Raw genomic sequence first — 15,707 nt, forward strand, 5'->3', positions numbered from 1 at the left:
CACTGCACACCTTGACTATGTTTGGATCGACTTACAGCTGTGAGTCAGCTTTTTCCACTATGAACATTATCAAAAACAAGAACCGTTCAAGGCTCACCAACGAACACCTACATGTCTGCATGAGAATGGCACTGACTCCATTCCAACCAAGATTTAAATCACTGGCAGGGCAGTCCCATGCCCATTTCTCTCATTAAGAAAAGTAAAAAAAAAAGAATAACTAAAAGAGGTGGTGTTCAAAGTTCTGTTTGCATTTTTTTTCCTAAAAGAGGCACTTTTTATTTATTGTTTTCTGAAGATGTTGAATTTTTTTACTTGAAAAGGAAGCCTTCACTTTTGTTATGCTGAGATCTCTGTAAGAAAAAAAGAGAAAAATGTTTAGTCAATACTTTGTTTGCACATGTTTTTCCTAAAGAAGCCACTTTTTATTTATTGTTTTCTGAAGATGTTGACTTTTTTTTTTAACTTGAATAGTAGGCTTTCAATTTTTAGGCTGGGACATCTTCAAGAAAAAAAATAAAACTTTAATCAATGCTATGTTTGCACATATTCTTTTTCCTAAAAGAGCCACTTTTTATTCATTTTCTCCTGATGATGTTGACTGTTTTACTTGAAGTGTAGGCCTTTAATTCTTTAGGCTGGGACCTCATTAATTTGAGAGAAAAAAGGGTTTTTTGGCTCTGCTCGCAATTTATTTTATTCTGAGATTTCTGTTTTCTTTAATCTGAAATAAAGGCCTTAAATTTATTTGCCTGGGACTACTTTTATTTAGGGCAAAAGAGCTAGCTGTGCACTCTGTTAAACATTTCCTGCATTGAAAATAGACAATAAATACTGTTGAATCCATATGAAAATGTCGACATAGGGAACGGCTATAAGACACAAGCTGGACTTCCGTTCGGACCTTTTACTTGGGGGAAATTTTAAGAACTGGACCTCAGTGACTTTTAATTGAATACCCCTGCCCTAGAGGGAGCAGTGGGTGGACCGTAATGTATACTAATATAGATGGGATACTGTCAAGTAGATTGGAATTGCAAGACTATATGATAGTGGAGAAGCCTGATATCGTGTGTTTGACTGAGACAAAATTGCATGAAAAAACAAAGATAAATTTGGATAATAAATATAATATATGGAGAAAGGATAGAGAGAGTAAAGGTGGAGGAGGAGTTATGATTATGACGAAGAAAGAAATAAATGTGGATAAGGTTTGGTATGGGAAGAACAACGCAGAAGTGATAAGCATAAGGATAAAAAGTGATGGAAAAGAATTAATAATCATGGTGACCTATGTACCTCCTAAAACAAATTCTTGGACATTAAGGAATACGACAATATGATCAAGGATACTTTACAGAGTTTGGAAAGTGTATTATCTGGAAAAGAAAGGTGATACTAGTAGGAGATTTTAATTGTAAGGAGGTGGATTGGGAAAATCTAGTAAGTGGTGTTGGAGAAGAAGCATGGGGAGAGAGATTTCTTAATCTAATGATGGAAAATATGATGGAACAGAGGGTGAAGGAAAATACTAGATATAGAGATGATGAACCGGCTAGACTGGATTTGGTGTTAACAAGAGAAGTGTACCTATGTGGAGATATACAATACAAGTGTCCTTTGGGAAAGAGTGATCATGTGGTTATGGAAATGCAGATAGCAACAACACAGCGAAGGAAGGACGAGACATACAGGAGTGGTAGATTGAATTATAGAAAGATGGACACAGAAAGTTTGAAAAATTATTTCAGAAAATTAGATTGGGAGGAGATGTTACAAATCAGAGAAGTGCAAAAGAAATATGAGATTTTTATGAAATATTATAAAGAAGGAGTTATGAAATTTGTACCAAAGTATAAACCAAGAGAGGAAGGAAGAAAGGATTGGTTTAATGCAACTTGTGCTAAGGGTAAAGAAAAGAGAGATGTGGCTTGGAAAAGATGGAAAAGAGCAGGAATATACTAAATAAGGAGAATTATAGAGTGCCAAGAAATGAGTATGTGAGGGTAAGGAGGAATGAAGAAAGAAAATTTGAAAAAGATATTGTAGACATGAGTAAGGAACATCCAAAATTGTTTTACAGGTTCATAAATGGTAAACTTAAAAAGAGAGAGTCCATTGAAAGATTAAAGGGAGAGCAAGGGATAGTAGATGACCCTAAGAATATCGCGGAATTGCTAAATAATAGGTTTCAGCAAGTATTTACTAAAGAAACAATGTTTGTAAAGCCACAGAATGTACAAGGAAATGTGCACATGGAGGACATTAAGATACCTAAAAGGAGTTATATAAAATGTTGGAGGAACTTAAAGATGATAAAGCGATGGGACCAGATGAAGTTTCAGGAAAATTATTGAAGGAGTGTAGAGAAGAATTGATTGATCCATTATATGATATTATAAGGTGCTCATTAGAAACAGGGAAGTACCAGTAGAGTGGAAGAGAGCTGAAGTGGTGCCCATTTATAAGGGAGGCAGTAAGGAAGAGCCTCTTAACTATAGACCTGTGTCTCTAACAAGTGTGGTCGGTAAGATTTGTGAGAGGGTGATAAAGAAATATTGGATACGGTTCCTGGAGGATCATAAGTTATTATCGGATCATCAATTTGGCTTCAGGAAAGGGAGGTCATGTGTAACAAATCTACTGAGCTTTTATTCAAGAGTGGTTGACAAAATACAGGAGAGAGAGGATGGATGGACTGTGTATATTTGGATTTAAAGAAAGCTTTTGACAAGGTACCTCACGAGAGACTGTTATGGAAAGTAGAGATTTATGGAGGACTGAAAGGAAAAGTGTTAAAGTGGATGGAAAACTACTTGAGATGGAGGGAGATGAGAACGGTAATAAGGGATGCAAGGTCGGACTGGTTGGTGGTGGAGAGTGGAGTCCCACAAGGCTCAGTGCTGGCACCAATACTTTTCCTGGTATATATAAATGACATGCCAGAGGGAGTAAACAGTTATATTAATTTGTTTGCGGATGATGCGAAGTTGTGTAGGTGTGTGAAGAGTGAAGAAGATTGTGAAATTTTACAGGCAGACCTGGATAAGATTTGGGAGTGGAGCAAGAGGTGGCAAATGGAATTTAATCTGAGCAAAAGTCATGTGATGGAGATGGGAAGAGTGGAAGACGGCCAAGAGGGTCATATAAGATGGGTGAAGAAGTAGTGTTGAAAAAGGTGGAAAAGGAAAAGGATTTGGGAGTGATAATACAAGACCATGGGCAGTTTGAGGCTCATATTGATAAGATGTTTGGAGAAACGTATAATTTGATAAAAATATTGGATTAGCCTTCCATTATATGGATAAAGATATGATGAAGAAATTAATTAGTATGGTAATTAGACCAAGATTGGAATATGCTGGAGTGGTTTGGTCCCCTTATAAAAACAAGCATATAAGGAAGTTGGAGAGATTGCAGAGAATGGCAACAAAAATGGTTCCGGAATTGGCAGAAATGACCTATGAGGAGAGATTAAAAGAAATGAATTTGCCTACCTTGGAACAAAGAAGAGAAAGAGGAGATTTAATACAGGTTTATAAACTGTTGAGTGGACTGGATGAAGTGGATAATGAGCAAATGATGTTGAGAGAGGAAAACTTAAGTAGAACTACAAGATCGCATAGTAAAAAGATAGCCAAGGGAATATGCTTGAAGGATGTGAAAAAATATAGTTTCCCACAAAGATGTGTGGAGGTGTGGAATGGTTTGAGTGAGGAGGTGGTGTCAGCAAGGAGTGTGCATAGTTTTAAAGGAAAGTTGGATGTGTGTAGATATGGAGACGGGGCCACACGAGTATGATACCCAGGCCCTGTAAAATTACAACTAGGTGAATACAACTAGGTGAATACACACACACACCCGGTAGCTCAGTGGTTAGAGTGCTGGCTTCACAAGCCAGAGGACCGGGGTTTGATTCCCCGGCCGGGTGGAGATATTTGGGTGTGTCTCCTTTCACGTGTAGCCCCTGTTCACCTAGCAGTGAGTAGGTACAGGATGTAAATCGAGGAGTTGTGACCTTGTTGTCCCGGTGTGTGGTGTGTGCCTGGTCTCAGGCCTATCCCAAGATCGGAAATAATGAGCTCTGAGCTCGTTCCGTAGGGTAACGTCTGGCTGTCTCGTCAGAGACTGCAGCAGATCAAACAGTGAAACACAGACACACACATCTATAGACTATATCCTTCCTATGCTCCTAGCAATGTTTGTGTATTTACCTAATTGTATTTACCTAATTGTAACATACGGGAAAAGAGCTATGCTCGTGCTGTCCCGTCTCCATATCTATTAATGTCCAGCTTTTTCTTAAAATCATGAATATTCCTTGCGTTGACCACTTCCACGTCTAAACTATTCCATGCTTCCACCCTTCTATGAGGGAAGCTATATTTTTTCACATCTCTCCTATAAGTGGCCATTTTTAGTTTTTTCCCATGCCCTCTCGACATTCTTTCATTCCACATACACAGATCTTCCCTATCCATTTTTCCATGCCAATCATCACTCTGTATATTGCTATCAGGTCTCCCTTTCTTCTGTTTTCCAGGGTCGGAAGTTGCATTCTTTTCAGTCTGTCTTCATAAGTCAAATCTCTTAAGTCAGGCACCATTTTGTTGCAGCCCTCTGTACTTTCTCTAGTTTCCTTATGTGTTTCTTTAAGTTCGAGCCCACTGTATTGTTGCATATTCAAGCCTCGGTCTTATCATTGCAGTAATTATTTTCTTCATCATTTCTTCATCTAAATATACGAACGCCACTCTTATGTTCCTCAATAAGTTCAATACTTCTCCAATTATTTTGTTTATATGTCTCTCTGGCGATAGGTCATTGGTAATTGTCACCCCAAGGTCTTTTTCTTCATGACTGGTTTTATGTCTTCATTTCCTATCTTGTACATACTCCTGATTCTTCTTTCACTCTTGCCAAACTCTATTTTCTTGCATTTTGTCGTGTTGAACTCCATTTGCCATGTACAGCTCCATTTCCATATTCTGTCCAAGTCTTCCTGGAGTAGTTCGCAATCTTTGTCACATCTCACTTTTCTTAACAATTTTGCATCGTCTGCAAATAGGCTCACATAACTGGACACCCCATCCACCATGTCATTTATGTAGACCGCGAACATTACTGGTGCCAACACTGATCCCTGTGGAACTCCACTCTCCACCAAGCCCCATTCTGATGGTCTGTCCTTAATTATTGTTCTCATTTCTCTTCCTACCAAAAGTCTTCCATCCATTTTAGTAAACTGCCATGCACTCCTCCTACCATTTCAAGTTTCCAGATCAGTCTCCGGTGTGGTACCTTATCAAAGGCCTTTTTTAAATCCAGATATATTCCATCAGCCCAACCATCTCTTTCCTGTATTACATCTATCACCCTCGAATAATAACATATCAGGTTTGTCGTGCATGAACGCCCTTTTCTAAAACCAAATTGACACTCACAAAGTATGTCATTTTTCTCCAAGAAGTCTGTCCATCTATTCTTCACCACCCTCTCACACATCTTAGCTACCACACTTGTAAGTGACACTGGTCTATAGTTCAATGGGTCTCTTGTTACCTGATTTATAAATTGGGACAATGTTAGCTCTTTTCCAGTCTTGGGGCACTACACCTTCCCTTAATGAGGCATCAATTACTTCACAAACTTTTTCTGCCAGTTGCTCCCTGCATTCTCTTAAAATCCATCCTGATACCCCATCAGGTCCCACAGCTTTTCTCACTTCTAAACTCCCCATCATATTCTTGATCTCCTCCACAGTTACTTGAAACTCCTTCATAATCCCTTTCTGTTCCATTACCAGTGGTTTGTCAAAAGCAGTCTCCTTTGTGAATACCTTCCGAAAGCATCCATTCATAGCCTCTGCCATTTCCTGGGATCCTCACTGCATACTCCATTTACTTCTAAACTTTCAATACTTTCTCTATTTTTGATGTTGTTGTTCACATGTCTGTAAAAAGCCTTGGTTGGTCTTTACATTTATCAATTATATCCTTTTCTTGTTTCTTTCTTTCTTCTCTTCTAATCAACACATATTCATTTCTTGCTCTTTTGTAACTTTCCCACTGCTTAATCCGTCTTTTCCTTCTCCACCTCTTCCATGCATCCTCTTTTCTTGTTCTAGCCTTTTCACATCTATCGTTAAACCAGTCCTGCTTTCCAACTTCTCTATGTTGTCTTATTGGTACAAATTTTTCTCACCTTCTTTGTATATTTTTATAAATTCCTTCCACTTTTCATTTGCTCCTTAGCACTCTTGAATTTCATCCAATTTGTCTCTTGAAAGAATTTCTTTAGGTTTCCAAAATCTGTCTTGGCATAATTCCATCTTCCCACTTTATATTCTTCATTTCTTCTAGATTTCTCTTCATCTATCACCTTGAACTCCAAAACTGCATGATCACTCTTTGCTAAAGGGCACTCCACCCTCATCTCCTCAATGACCATTGGCTCTGTACTAAAGACCAAGTCCAGTCTTGACGATGCTCCTCTCCTCCAAACCTAGTATCTTCTTTGACCCACTGAGTTAACACATTTTCCATTGCCAGTGTCAATAGTGTATTTCCCATGTTGTCTCTGATCCTTCCATTGACCAGTCCTCCCAACACACCTCTTTACAATTAAAATCTCCCATCATTATAGTTCGTTCACAGCCACCCAACATTTCTTCCAGACATGTTCCTGTATCACTTATCATTTCTTCATATTCCTGTACTGACCATGCATTTGTCTTAGGTGGTACGTACACCACTATGTAGTGCCTCTTTCCTTCATTAGTTTCTGCTCTGATCTTTAGCACTTCTGCCTTTCCCATACCTTCTTTCACTTGATCCACCTTTATATCTTTTTTAACCAGCAACATCACTCCTCCTCCCATCTTACCTACTCTATTTCTTTTCCACACATTATATTTCCCTTCTCGTGTGTGTGTGTGTGTGTGTGTGTGTGTGTGTGTGTGTGTGTGTAAAGGTGGATTCACACAGGCCAATTTGGGACTGAAATTGCAGTTACTACAAGTATCGACAAAGCCCTTCTAGTCGGAAAACTCAGTAAGGAAAGCCAGATCACTAGTAGAGTGGCCTTCCGAGGGCATGGAAAACATAATTACAAAGAACTTTAATTGTAGGCATGAAATAATTAGAGAGAGGAACAAACACAGAATCATCCATGGTGGAGTTGTGGGCAAATATTTGAGAAAAGAGTTCAGCTTTAAAGACAGAAGAGATGGCAGGATGAAATAAAGGAGGGAAAGATGAAGAAGTGAAGTTATTGGAGATGTTTTTGGCCAGATGCCAGAAGTCACGAGAGGAGTTTGAGTTTGAAAGATTTTGACATTTTCTATTTATGAAGGAGTGTTTGGCAAGTTGAAGAACAGACTTGGTATGATTCGGGGCAGAAATATAAAGTGCATGAGATTCAGAAGATGGAAGGCTTGAGTACCTTTTGTGGGCAACCTCTCTATCATGTATAGCACGAGAACAGGCTGAGTTAAACCAAGGTTGAGAAGGTTTAGGTTGAGATAAAGAATGAGGAATGTACGCCAGACACTTTCACCTCTGTTATGCATTCACCACACAGAGATGGGTCTCTGACACGGAAACAGCAATCATTCCAGGGAAAATCAACATGATACCTCCTCAAGTCCCCTCAACTGGCTGAGCCAAAACACCAGAGGCACCTCTGCTTTGGGGGAGAGGATGGATTGGAGGAACTGGAGAAATAGGACAAGATACAGAAATGAGATTGTGATCAGAGGAGCCCAACGGAGAAGATAGGGTGACAGCATAATCAGAAGGATTAGAGGTAAGGAAAAGATCAAGAACGTTGGGTGTGTCTCCAAGACGGTCAGGAATACAAGTAGGGTGTTGCACTAGTTGCTCTAGGTCATGGAGGATAGCAAAGTTGAAGGCTAGTTCACCAGGGTGGTCAGTGAAGGGAGAGGAAAGCCAAAGCTGGTGGTGAACATTGAAACTTCCAAGGGTGGAAATCTCTGTGAAAGGGTAGAGAGACAGAATGTGCTCCACTTTGGAAGTTAAGTAGTCAAAGAATTTACTATAGTCAGAAGAGTCAGGGGTGGGATAGACAGTACAGATGAATAAAATTTAGAGAGTGACTGTTGAATCTAAGCCAGATGGTGGCAAACTCGGAAGATTGAAGAGCGTGGGCACGAGAGCAAGTGAAGTCGTTGCGCACATAGACGCAACATCCAGCTTTGGAATGAAAATGAGGATAGAAAAAGTAGGAGGGAACAGAGAAGGGGCTACTGTCAGTTGCCTCAGACAGCTGTGTTTCGGTGAGGAAAAGAAGATTTTTTTTTTTTTTTACGGTAAGGCCTATAGAGCCTGTAGGCACACTTGAAGAGTGTATGGGAAGCGCTGTTCAGCTTCCGCCCATTAGTGGCGCAGGCAATTTTATTTATAGTGGTACCCATATTAGGGCCCATATCACCGCCCAAGCTCATCTTGAGTGTAACCACCTAGAACCTGCTGGGTATCATGGTGATATGTAGGTAACTTTAAACCACTCCACAAATGGCAAAATGTTTTAAGGCTGTACGTTGTGGGATTCGAACCTACGTGTAGACGTCTGCCCGATCCCACGCTCACCACCTTATCCACTATGCCACCGCCTTTTAGTGGAGAAGAGATGGTGTTCCACAGACTGAAAATTAGATCGAAGACCGCCAATGTTGCAGAAGTTAATGAAGAAAAAGTCAAGGGAGGAGTAAAGACATTTTGGGTCGCCAACGAGAGAGCAGTCCGATCTGGGGACATTTTTGGTCCCCTCCCTAGAAGTGGACTCCGAGGCTGGATTTTGAGCTGCCATTTTGAATTTTGAGTTTCAAGTGAAGTGTGTGTGTGTGTGTGTGTGTGTGTGTGTGTGTGTGTGTGTGTGTGTGTGTGTGTGTGTGTGTGTGTGTGTGTGTGTGTGTGTGTGTGTGTGTGTGTGTGTGTGTGTGTGTGTGTGTGTGTGTGTGTGTGGTAAGTGTATGTGGTTTTGTGTGAAGAAGGAGAGTTGACTCCTACGCTGATGATACCACCCTACATCTTTCCACATCCTTTCAGAGACCACCAACCCTTCAGGAAGTCAACAGATCACGCAGGGACGCCACAGAACGCCTGACCTCTGATCTTTCTAAGATTTCTGATTGGGGCAGAAAAAAAATTCTTTAGTTTTTAATGCCTCAAAAACTCAATTCCTCCATTTATCAACTTGACACAAAAACCTTCCAGACATCTATCCCCTCTTCTTCAATGACACTCAACTGTTTCTCTCTTACACACTGAATATCCTCACTCTGCCCTTTACTCATAATCTTAATTGGAAACTTCACATCTCATCTCTTGCTAAAACAGCTTCTATGAAGTTAGGAGTCTCCGCCAGTTTTTCTTGACCCTCCAACTGCTAACTCTGTACAAGGACCTTATCCTTCCTTTGTATGGAGTACTCTTCGCATGTTTATGAGGGTTCCAGTCACACAGTTTTATTTTATAGGGTAGAATCAAAAGCTTTTCGTCTCATCAACTCCTCTCCTCTGACTAAATGTCATCTCCTTTAGCCCAGAAATTCCCGTGAAAAGCCCACAGGTATATATATATATATATATATATATATATATATATATATATATATATATATATATATATATATATATATATATATATATATAAAAATGGCCATATACATAATACAAGGTCGGTGGTAGTTTCAGTTTCATTAAATCCATAACGAAATTAGCAGAGTTCCTGACTATATATTCATTAGTAGTTAAGTGTGACAAAGAATTTTGCCAAGTTAAAGTTAAAGGTGTTAATAGCAGAAAGAACTGGTCGTATGGAGCAGCCTTTGTGGACTTTTTGAGTCCATTTAATATCGCGGGGGTTGAGCCACATGCAAAAAGCCAATTGTAAGAATTTTCTGGTTATTTGTCTTTAATTTTCCTCAAAATTCTGTTAAGTTTATCTGCCAAGGGCAATATATGTTTGAGCCAATCACCATTGATTATTTTAAATTAAGTATTGTCATTTGAAATTTCTTCAGTTTTATTAACATATTCAATTCTGTCTAAGAGGATCACTGCATTTCCCTTGTCAGGTCTATTTACAATAATATTCCTGTCGTTACTTGACTCTTTTAGACAGTCAGTTTTGTTTGATGGAGTTCTTATCTTGTAATCCTTGTGGTTGAAATTCTCATGAGTTAACGATCTGGTGTATTAAGTGATTTCCGCGAAACCTTTATCAGAAATGTTATTTTCATCACTGGTGACTGTGTTTCTTTAATTTTCAAAACCCAAAGGAATGATTAATTAATTTAGGTTTGAGGTTTGGCTTTCCAAAGTTTAAACCAAGTTTTAACGTTTCTTTCTCTTGGTAGCTCAGTTGCCTGCTAGACTTGGTATGGGGAACATTTTACTGAGACTTTTCTTCAACCTCTACATTTGACTTACGCTTTGGCGGACCAACACTCAACCATGCATATATGTATATCTATCTGTCTGTCTGTCTGTCTGTTTCTACTAATCTCCCTTCATCTACTACTACTACTACTACTACTACATTTTGGGGTTAGATAAATATATATGCGTTACAAAGATTTATTGAGAGAGAAACAGACAAATATATATATATATATATATATATATATATATATATATATAGAGAGAGAGAGAGAGAGAGAGAGAGAGAGAGAGAGAGAGAGAGAGAGAGAGAGAGAGAGAGAGAGAGAGAGAGAGAGAGAGAGAGAGAGAGAGAGAGTGTATATAACATTATGAAATCTTTTACCAACATTTTCAAAGAGTTAAATAGTTTTGTGAAATGGTAAGAAAGTTAAATACATAGTCATTATTATTACTATTATTATCATTATTACTATTATCATTATTACTATTATTATTATTACTACTATTATTATTATTACTATTATTATTATTATTATTATTGAGAGTAATAATAATGAAAGTAATGAAAAGATAATGAAGTTTTGTCGTGAAAAGATGAATGAATTAAAGGAAAGAAAGAAACAAAAAAGAAAAAACAATAAAAAGAAAAATATGAAAGAAAATAGAAAAACAAGAGAAAACGAAAGAGAGAGAGAGAGAGAGAGAGAGAGAGAGAGAGAGAGAGAGAGAGAGAGAGAGAGAGAGAGAGAGAAACAAAAATAAAACGAAACCAAATAAACAAGAAATAGCAAAGAAAAAAACAAACAAACACGAAAAAAAATAAATAAAAATAAATAAATAAATAAAAAAAAAAAAAAAATAGACACAAACACACATTAAAACACTAAAGCCACCACCACCACCACCACCACCACCACCACTACGGCGGCGGCAGGACAGGGGGAGTGAAGGAGTAGAGGCCCCAAGGGAAGGGTGGATGGCCCCCCTTGGCGAGCAGGGATGAAAGATCGCTCATTCCTCTTCTCAGGGTCACATCAGCTGTTTTAGGGAAAGTGTAGCCCTGGAGGTGTTTGGGGTACTTGGGGCGCCTAAATCTGCCCTCGGGATACCTGTGAGGGGTGTAGAGACGGTGTAGGGGTGTTTGGTGGTGTTTGGGAGGGTGTGGCAGTGTTTGGGAGGATGTGGCAGTGTTTGGTGGTGTTTGGGAGGGTGTGGCAGTGTTTGGGAGGATGTGGCAGTGTTTGGTGGTGTTTGGGAGGGTGTGGCAGTGTTTTAGTGGTGTTTGGGAGGGTGTGGCAGTGTTTTGGTGGTGTTTGAGAGGGTGTGGCAGTGTTTTGGTGGTGTTTGGGTGTGGCAGTGTTTGGGAGGATGTGGCAGTATTTTGGTGGTGTTTGGGAGGGTTTGGCAGTGTTTTGGTGGTGTTTGGGACGGTGTGGCAGTGTTTTGGTGGTGTTTGGGAAGGTGTGGCAGTGTTTTGGTGGTGTTTGGGAGGGTGTGGCAGTGTTTGGGAGGGTGTGGCAGTGTTTGGGAGGGTATGGCAGTGTTTAGTGAGATGTGACAGTATTTTGGTAAGGTGTGGCAGTGTTTGGGAGGATGTGGCAGTGTTTGGGAAAAAGAAAAATGCATGAGTACTATATTTGTTATCTATATCACCACCACCATCACCACCATTACTACTACTATTACTACTACTACTGACCTTAGCAAGCACTCCAGCCTGCCGTGGTCTAGAGGCAGGCCGAGGAAGTTCATGAGCCGGCCTGCTTCCTGTTCTAGTCTATGTTGCAAGTGTTCGTAGTGTAGAACCAGCGTGTCTGTAGCTGGTAGTGTGAGCCAAGCCTCGTTCAGGTGCACCCACTCCTTCGCTCTCTCCTGCGTGAAGTTGTGCCAGCCTGGTGGAGCAGAGAGTGTCAGTAAAGAGAGGGGAGGGGAGGGTGTCAGGGATGGTTTGTTGTACTCTCACCACGACTGTTTTCCAAGGCCACGGAGATGACAATAGCCGTGTAAAGGCTGAACACACACACACACACACACACACACTGGTTTGCTCGTTAACCTGTTTCACCGCCAGCCAAAAAACTTCATACACGACCTTCGGCAGCGAGCGAGTCTGAAGGCTGGTTGATATCTCGCTCGCTGCTTCACTGCCCGGGCTGCCGAGGTGGCGCTGTGGCGAGGCGACGCCTGCCTTCACTGATGACGGGCAGAGCTTGCGACAAGCCTGCGGGAGCCATACCATCCCACTGAGCTCCTAGCCTTCTACTCCTCCCTCTCATCCCTGCTGGAGCTGTTCCTGCCGTGTGTGGGCATCACAGTATCTGCCTCCTGCCGTCCTATACCGCTCCATGTCACCACGCCCGGTGGATACTGTCGGTCATCCTTCACCCCCTTGGCCTTCTCCGGGGTGTTCATCTGCTACTTATGCAAGTGATGGAGCTGTCTACCTGTTACGTGTTTGTCCTGCGTGGTGGGAGTGGTGGACTTGTGGGGAAGTGTTCTGGCTTTTGATAATACATGTGCACCAACACAGTGTCGTTTCGTATACATATTTCCTTAGGTCATTGGCGTGTGTATCATCTTTTTTTTTTTCATGCGCTTAATACTTATTCCCCTCACCCCTCCCTCATAAATTTAAGTTTTATACTTGGTTTTTAAATTATAATAGTATTTATTCCCCATCGGGGCCGGACTGAGCCGTATATATAAAGATATAAACTTAACCCACAGCTGAATTTGTATTTAAACAGAACAACAACAGAGCCATTTTTCATAGATATGTACTAATACATAGAAAAAGAACAAAACATAATCGAAAGCGAGACCCTTCAGTCTCGGTCCGAGAGAGGGGGGCCAGGGACTGTCAAGCGATTCGCTCTAGGTATTTGGCGGGCTAGACCAAATAACGGATACAGAAAGTGTCAACCGTGTCCCCCCATGTCTCGGTGAGTCCGGAGGGCCACAACGGACACCTCCATCGCCCGGACCACAAGGAGGCGGAGCTCAGCCTTGGTGAGGCGCATAGACCTCAAGGCCATATATGAAGGGGTAGCCATAGTGCCGCGCCAATTGATGGTTAGTGTGGTAAACACCGGGGGATGTCCTGTTTTATCCCTCACCCAGGCTCGAACGTCCCCGACGTCGTAATAGACCGCTTTAGGTCGTGGGCCCGAGACAGGAAGTCGCTGACTGAGTTGTCAGCGACCACCTGAACATCGAGCACCGTCGACCCTTGGCGGTCCCAAATTACTAGGTCGGGGACTCTGACACCCGCCTGGGTACGAATATGAGGCTCTCTGAGTAACTGCCAGTTCTTACGGCAGAGTTGTTGGTGGAGCAAATCTAGGACCCGGTCATGCCGCCGGGTCCGCTCAGGAGCCAATTTTGGGCAGGATTGTAAAATGTGCCCGAGGGATTCTGGGCGGCCACAGCCTAAGTCACATTGTACAGGAGCGGCTGGTCTTCCCCTTGAGGATCTTAATCTGGTGTTTACCACGCCAAGGCGGGTTTTCAGGGCATTGATGTAAGAAGAACCTCTCATGAGAAGGGTTCCGTCCCCCACCCAATCATGAGTGGGCGGGGAACGGTCCGTCCCCGAGAGGCCCCGACCATCAGCGGTTGCATATAGAGCATCCCGCATGGTGTTAGAATGGTCTTTTAACTGCTCTTTGGCGGATGGGCATGGGGGATTGCCGAGCAGTGCTCCTGCAATCATAGCTACCCTTGCGTTGGTACTATTTGAGAGCCTCTCCAAGCAGCCCCTCTTTTGAGCTGGCACCCTGCTCAGGAAGGTTGGGACCCCCAATCCCCCGTGGCCCGTCTTGGCATGCAGGGCCACATTTGGGGTGTCCTTCGGCAGATGGAAAGCCTTCCTTACAAACTTTTTCACTTCATTGTCAAATCTCCGCAGAGTGCTCTTGGTGGACGTGCCCAAGATTCGTGCATATAGATGTTTAGGCATGATAACTTTGTACACAGCCCACAGCTTTTGCTGTGGCTTGAGAGGGGCTTTCTGGAGGGCTCCCAAGTCCCTTACAAGTGCAGCTAGGGCCCACCCTGGCTCAGCGTGGCCCATGGCTGGTCCCACTTCAAGACCGAGATATTTATATGTCTCACCAGGCCCTAAGGCTCTCAACTCCACTCCTCCGGCGCAAAAGATGGAAGGGCCGACCAGCCACCTCTTCCTCTTTCCATCTCCCACGATGTTTATAGTGGCACATTTATTATGGCCCACTTCCAGCCCCACCCGCCCGGCCTCGGTGACCAGCGCATCAATCGAGGCCTGAAGGCCCCGGGGGGTGGAAGCTGTGAGTGCCACGTCATCTGCATATAACTCACGGGGGTACCGGCAAGACGCGCCCCTACGTCCGCCGGTAATGAGGAGAGTACCCAGTCTAAGGTGATATTAAACAAGTAGGGCGACAAAGGGTCGCCCTGGAGTACTCCCCTAGTGATGTTAACAGTATTCCCCATGATATTAGTGCTTGTTTTATGATATAAGTTGGTAATTAACTCAGTAAGTACAGGTGGAAGGCCCCATCTCTTAGTTGCGGCTACTAGAGAGGGGTGACTCATTGAGTCAAAGGCTTTCTTAAAGTTAACGAAGGCTACAGACAAGTTCTTATTGTGGGCAGTGGCGTTTTTAATTATTTCTTGGACGAGGAGAATGTTTGCCGCAACACCCTCCTCGGGCGTGAAGCCTTTCTGTTGTACAGGCAAGGGCGCCGCCGCCATGAGACGTGCTGCTAGGATCTTATTAAATAGCCTGAGGAGGATTGATGTTATCGTGATCGGGCGGAAATCACTCGGCTCCTCAGCTTCAGGCTTTTTGGGGATCAAGGTGGTTCTCCCCTTGGCCCAACTCCAAGGGACCTCCTTGAGGAGTAGGAGGACGTTAAAAGCCCAACCCAACTTCCTTATATCGAGGGCACGAATGCCCTCAAGCCCCCTGCCGTCCGGTCCCGGGGCTGTGGCTGCCTTTGTGGATCTTATAGCAGTCCTAATTTCGTCTTCTAATATAGGACCAGCGACATCTAGGGTGGGCCTTATAGCAGCTGGTGTGCGTGTCTCATTCCCTGATGGTCTTTGAAAGAGGCCAACCCAGAAGGCCTTCAGATTGGGTGGAATGTTAGGTGGGGTGTCAGGGATACCCGAAAGTATCTCCCGCACGGCCCGGCCTCTCTCTCTGCGCCACATAATTTGTATACGTCTGTATTGCCGCCTTCTGACCGCCTTTTTATGGAGACTCACCGGGCCGCCCCTTCCCGGAGGTCTGTAAACATAAGCACTAGGTGGGCACCATAGG

At 42.6% G+C, this 15,707-nt stretch overlaps 1 protein-coding gene across 1 annotated transcript in view; it reads right to left on the reverse strand.

The window, feature by feature from the left end:
- Nucleotides 1-11,215: 11,215 nt before the first annotated feature.
- LOC123506856 overlaps nt 11,216-15,707 on the reverse strand; it is a 15,486-nt gene continuing 10,994 nt past the window's right edge. Inside the window, exons 6-7 of the mRNA XM_045259215.1 lie at nt 12,105-12,297; nt 11,216-11,514 (exon numbers count right to left, since the gene is read on the reverse strand). Coding sequence (XP_045115150.1) covers nt 11,325-11,514; nt 12,105-12,297 — 383 coding nt within the window. The 3' untranslated portion in view covers nt 11,216-11,324. The remainder of the gene's footprint in view (nt 11,515-12,104; nt 12,298-15,707) is intronic.

This window comes from Portunus trituberculatus, chromosome 2 (genome assembly GCF_017591435.1).
Source record: "Portunus trituberculatus isolate SZX2019 chromosome 2, ASM1759143v1, whole genome shotgun sequence".
NCBI lineage: Eukaryota > Metazoa > Arthropoda > Malacostraca > Decapoda > Portunidae > Portunus > Portunus trituberculatus.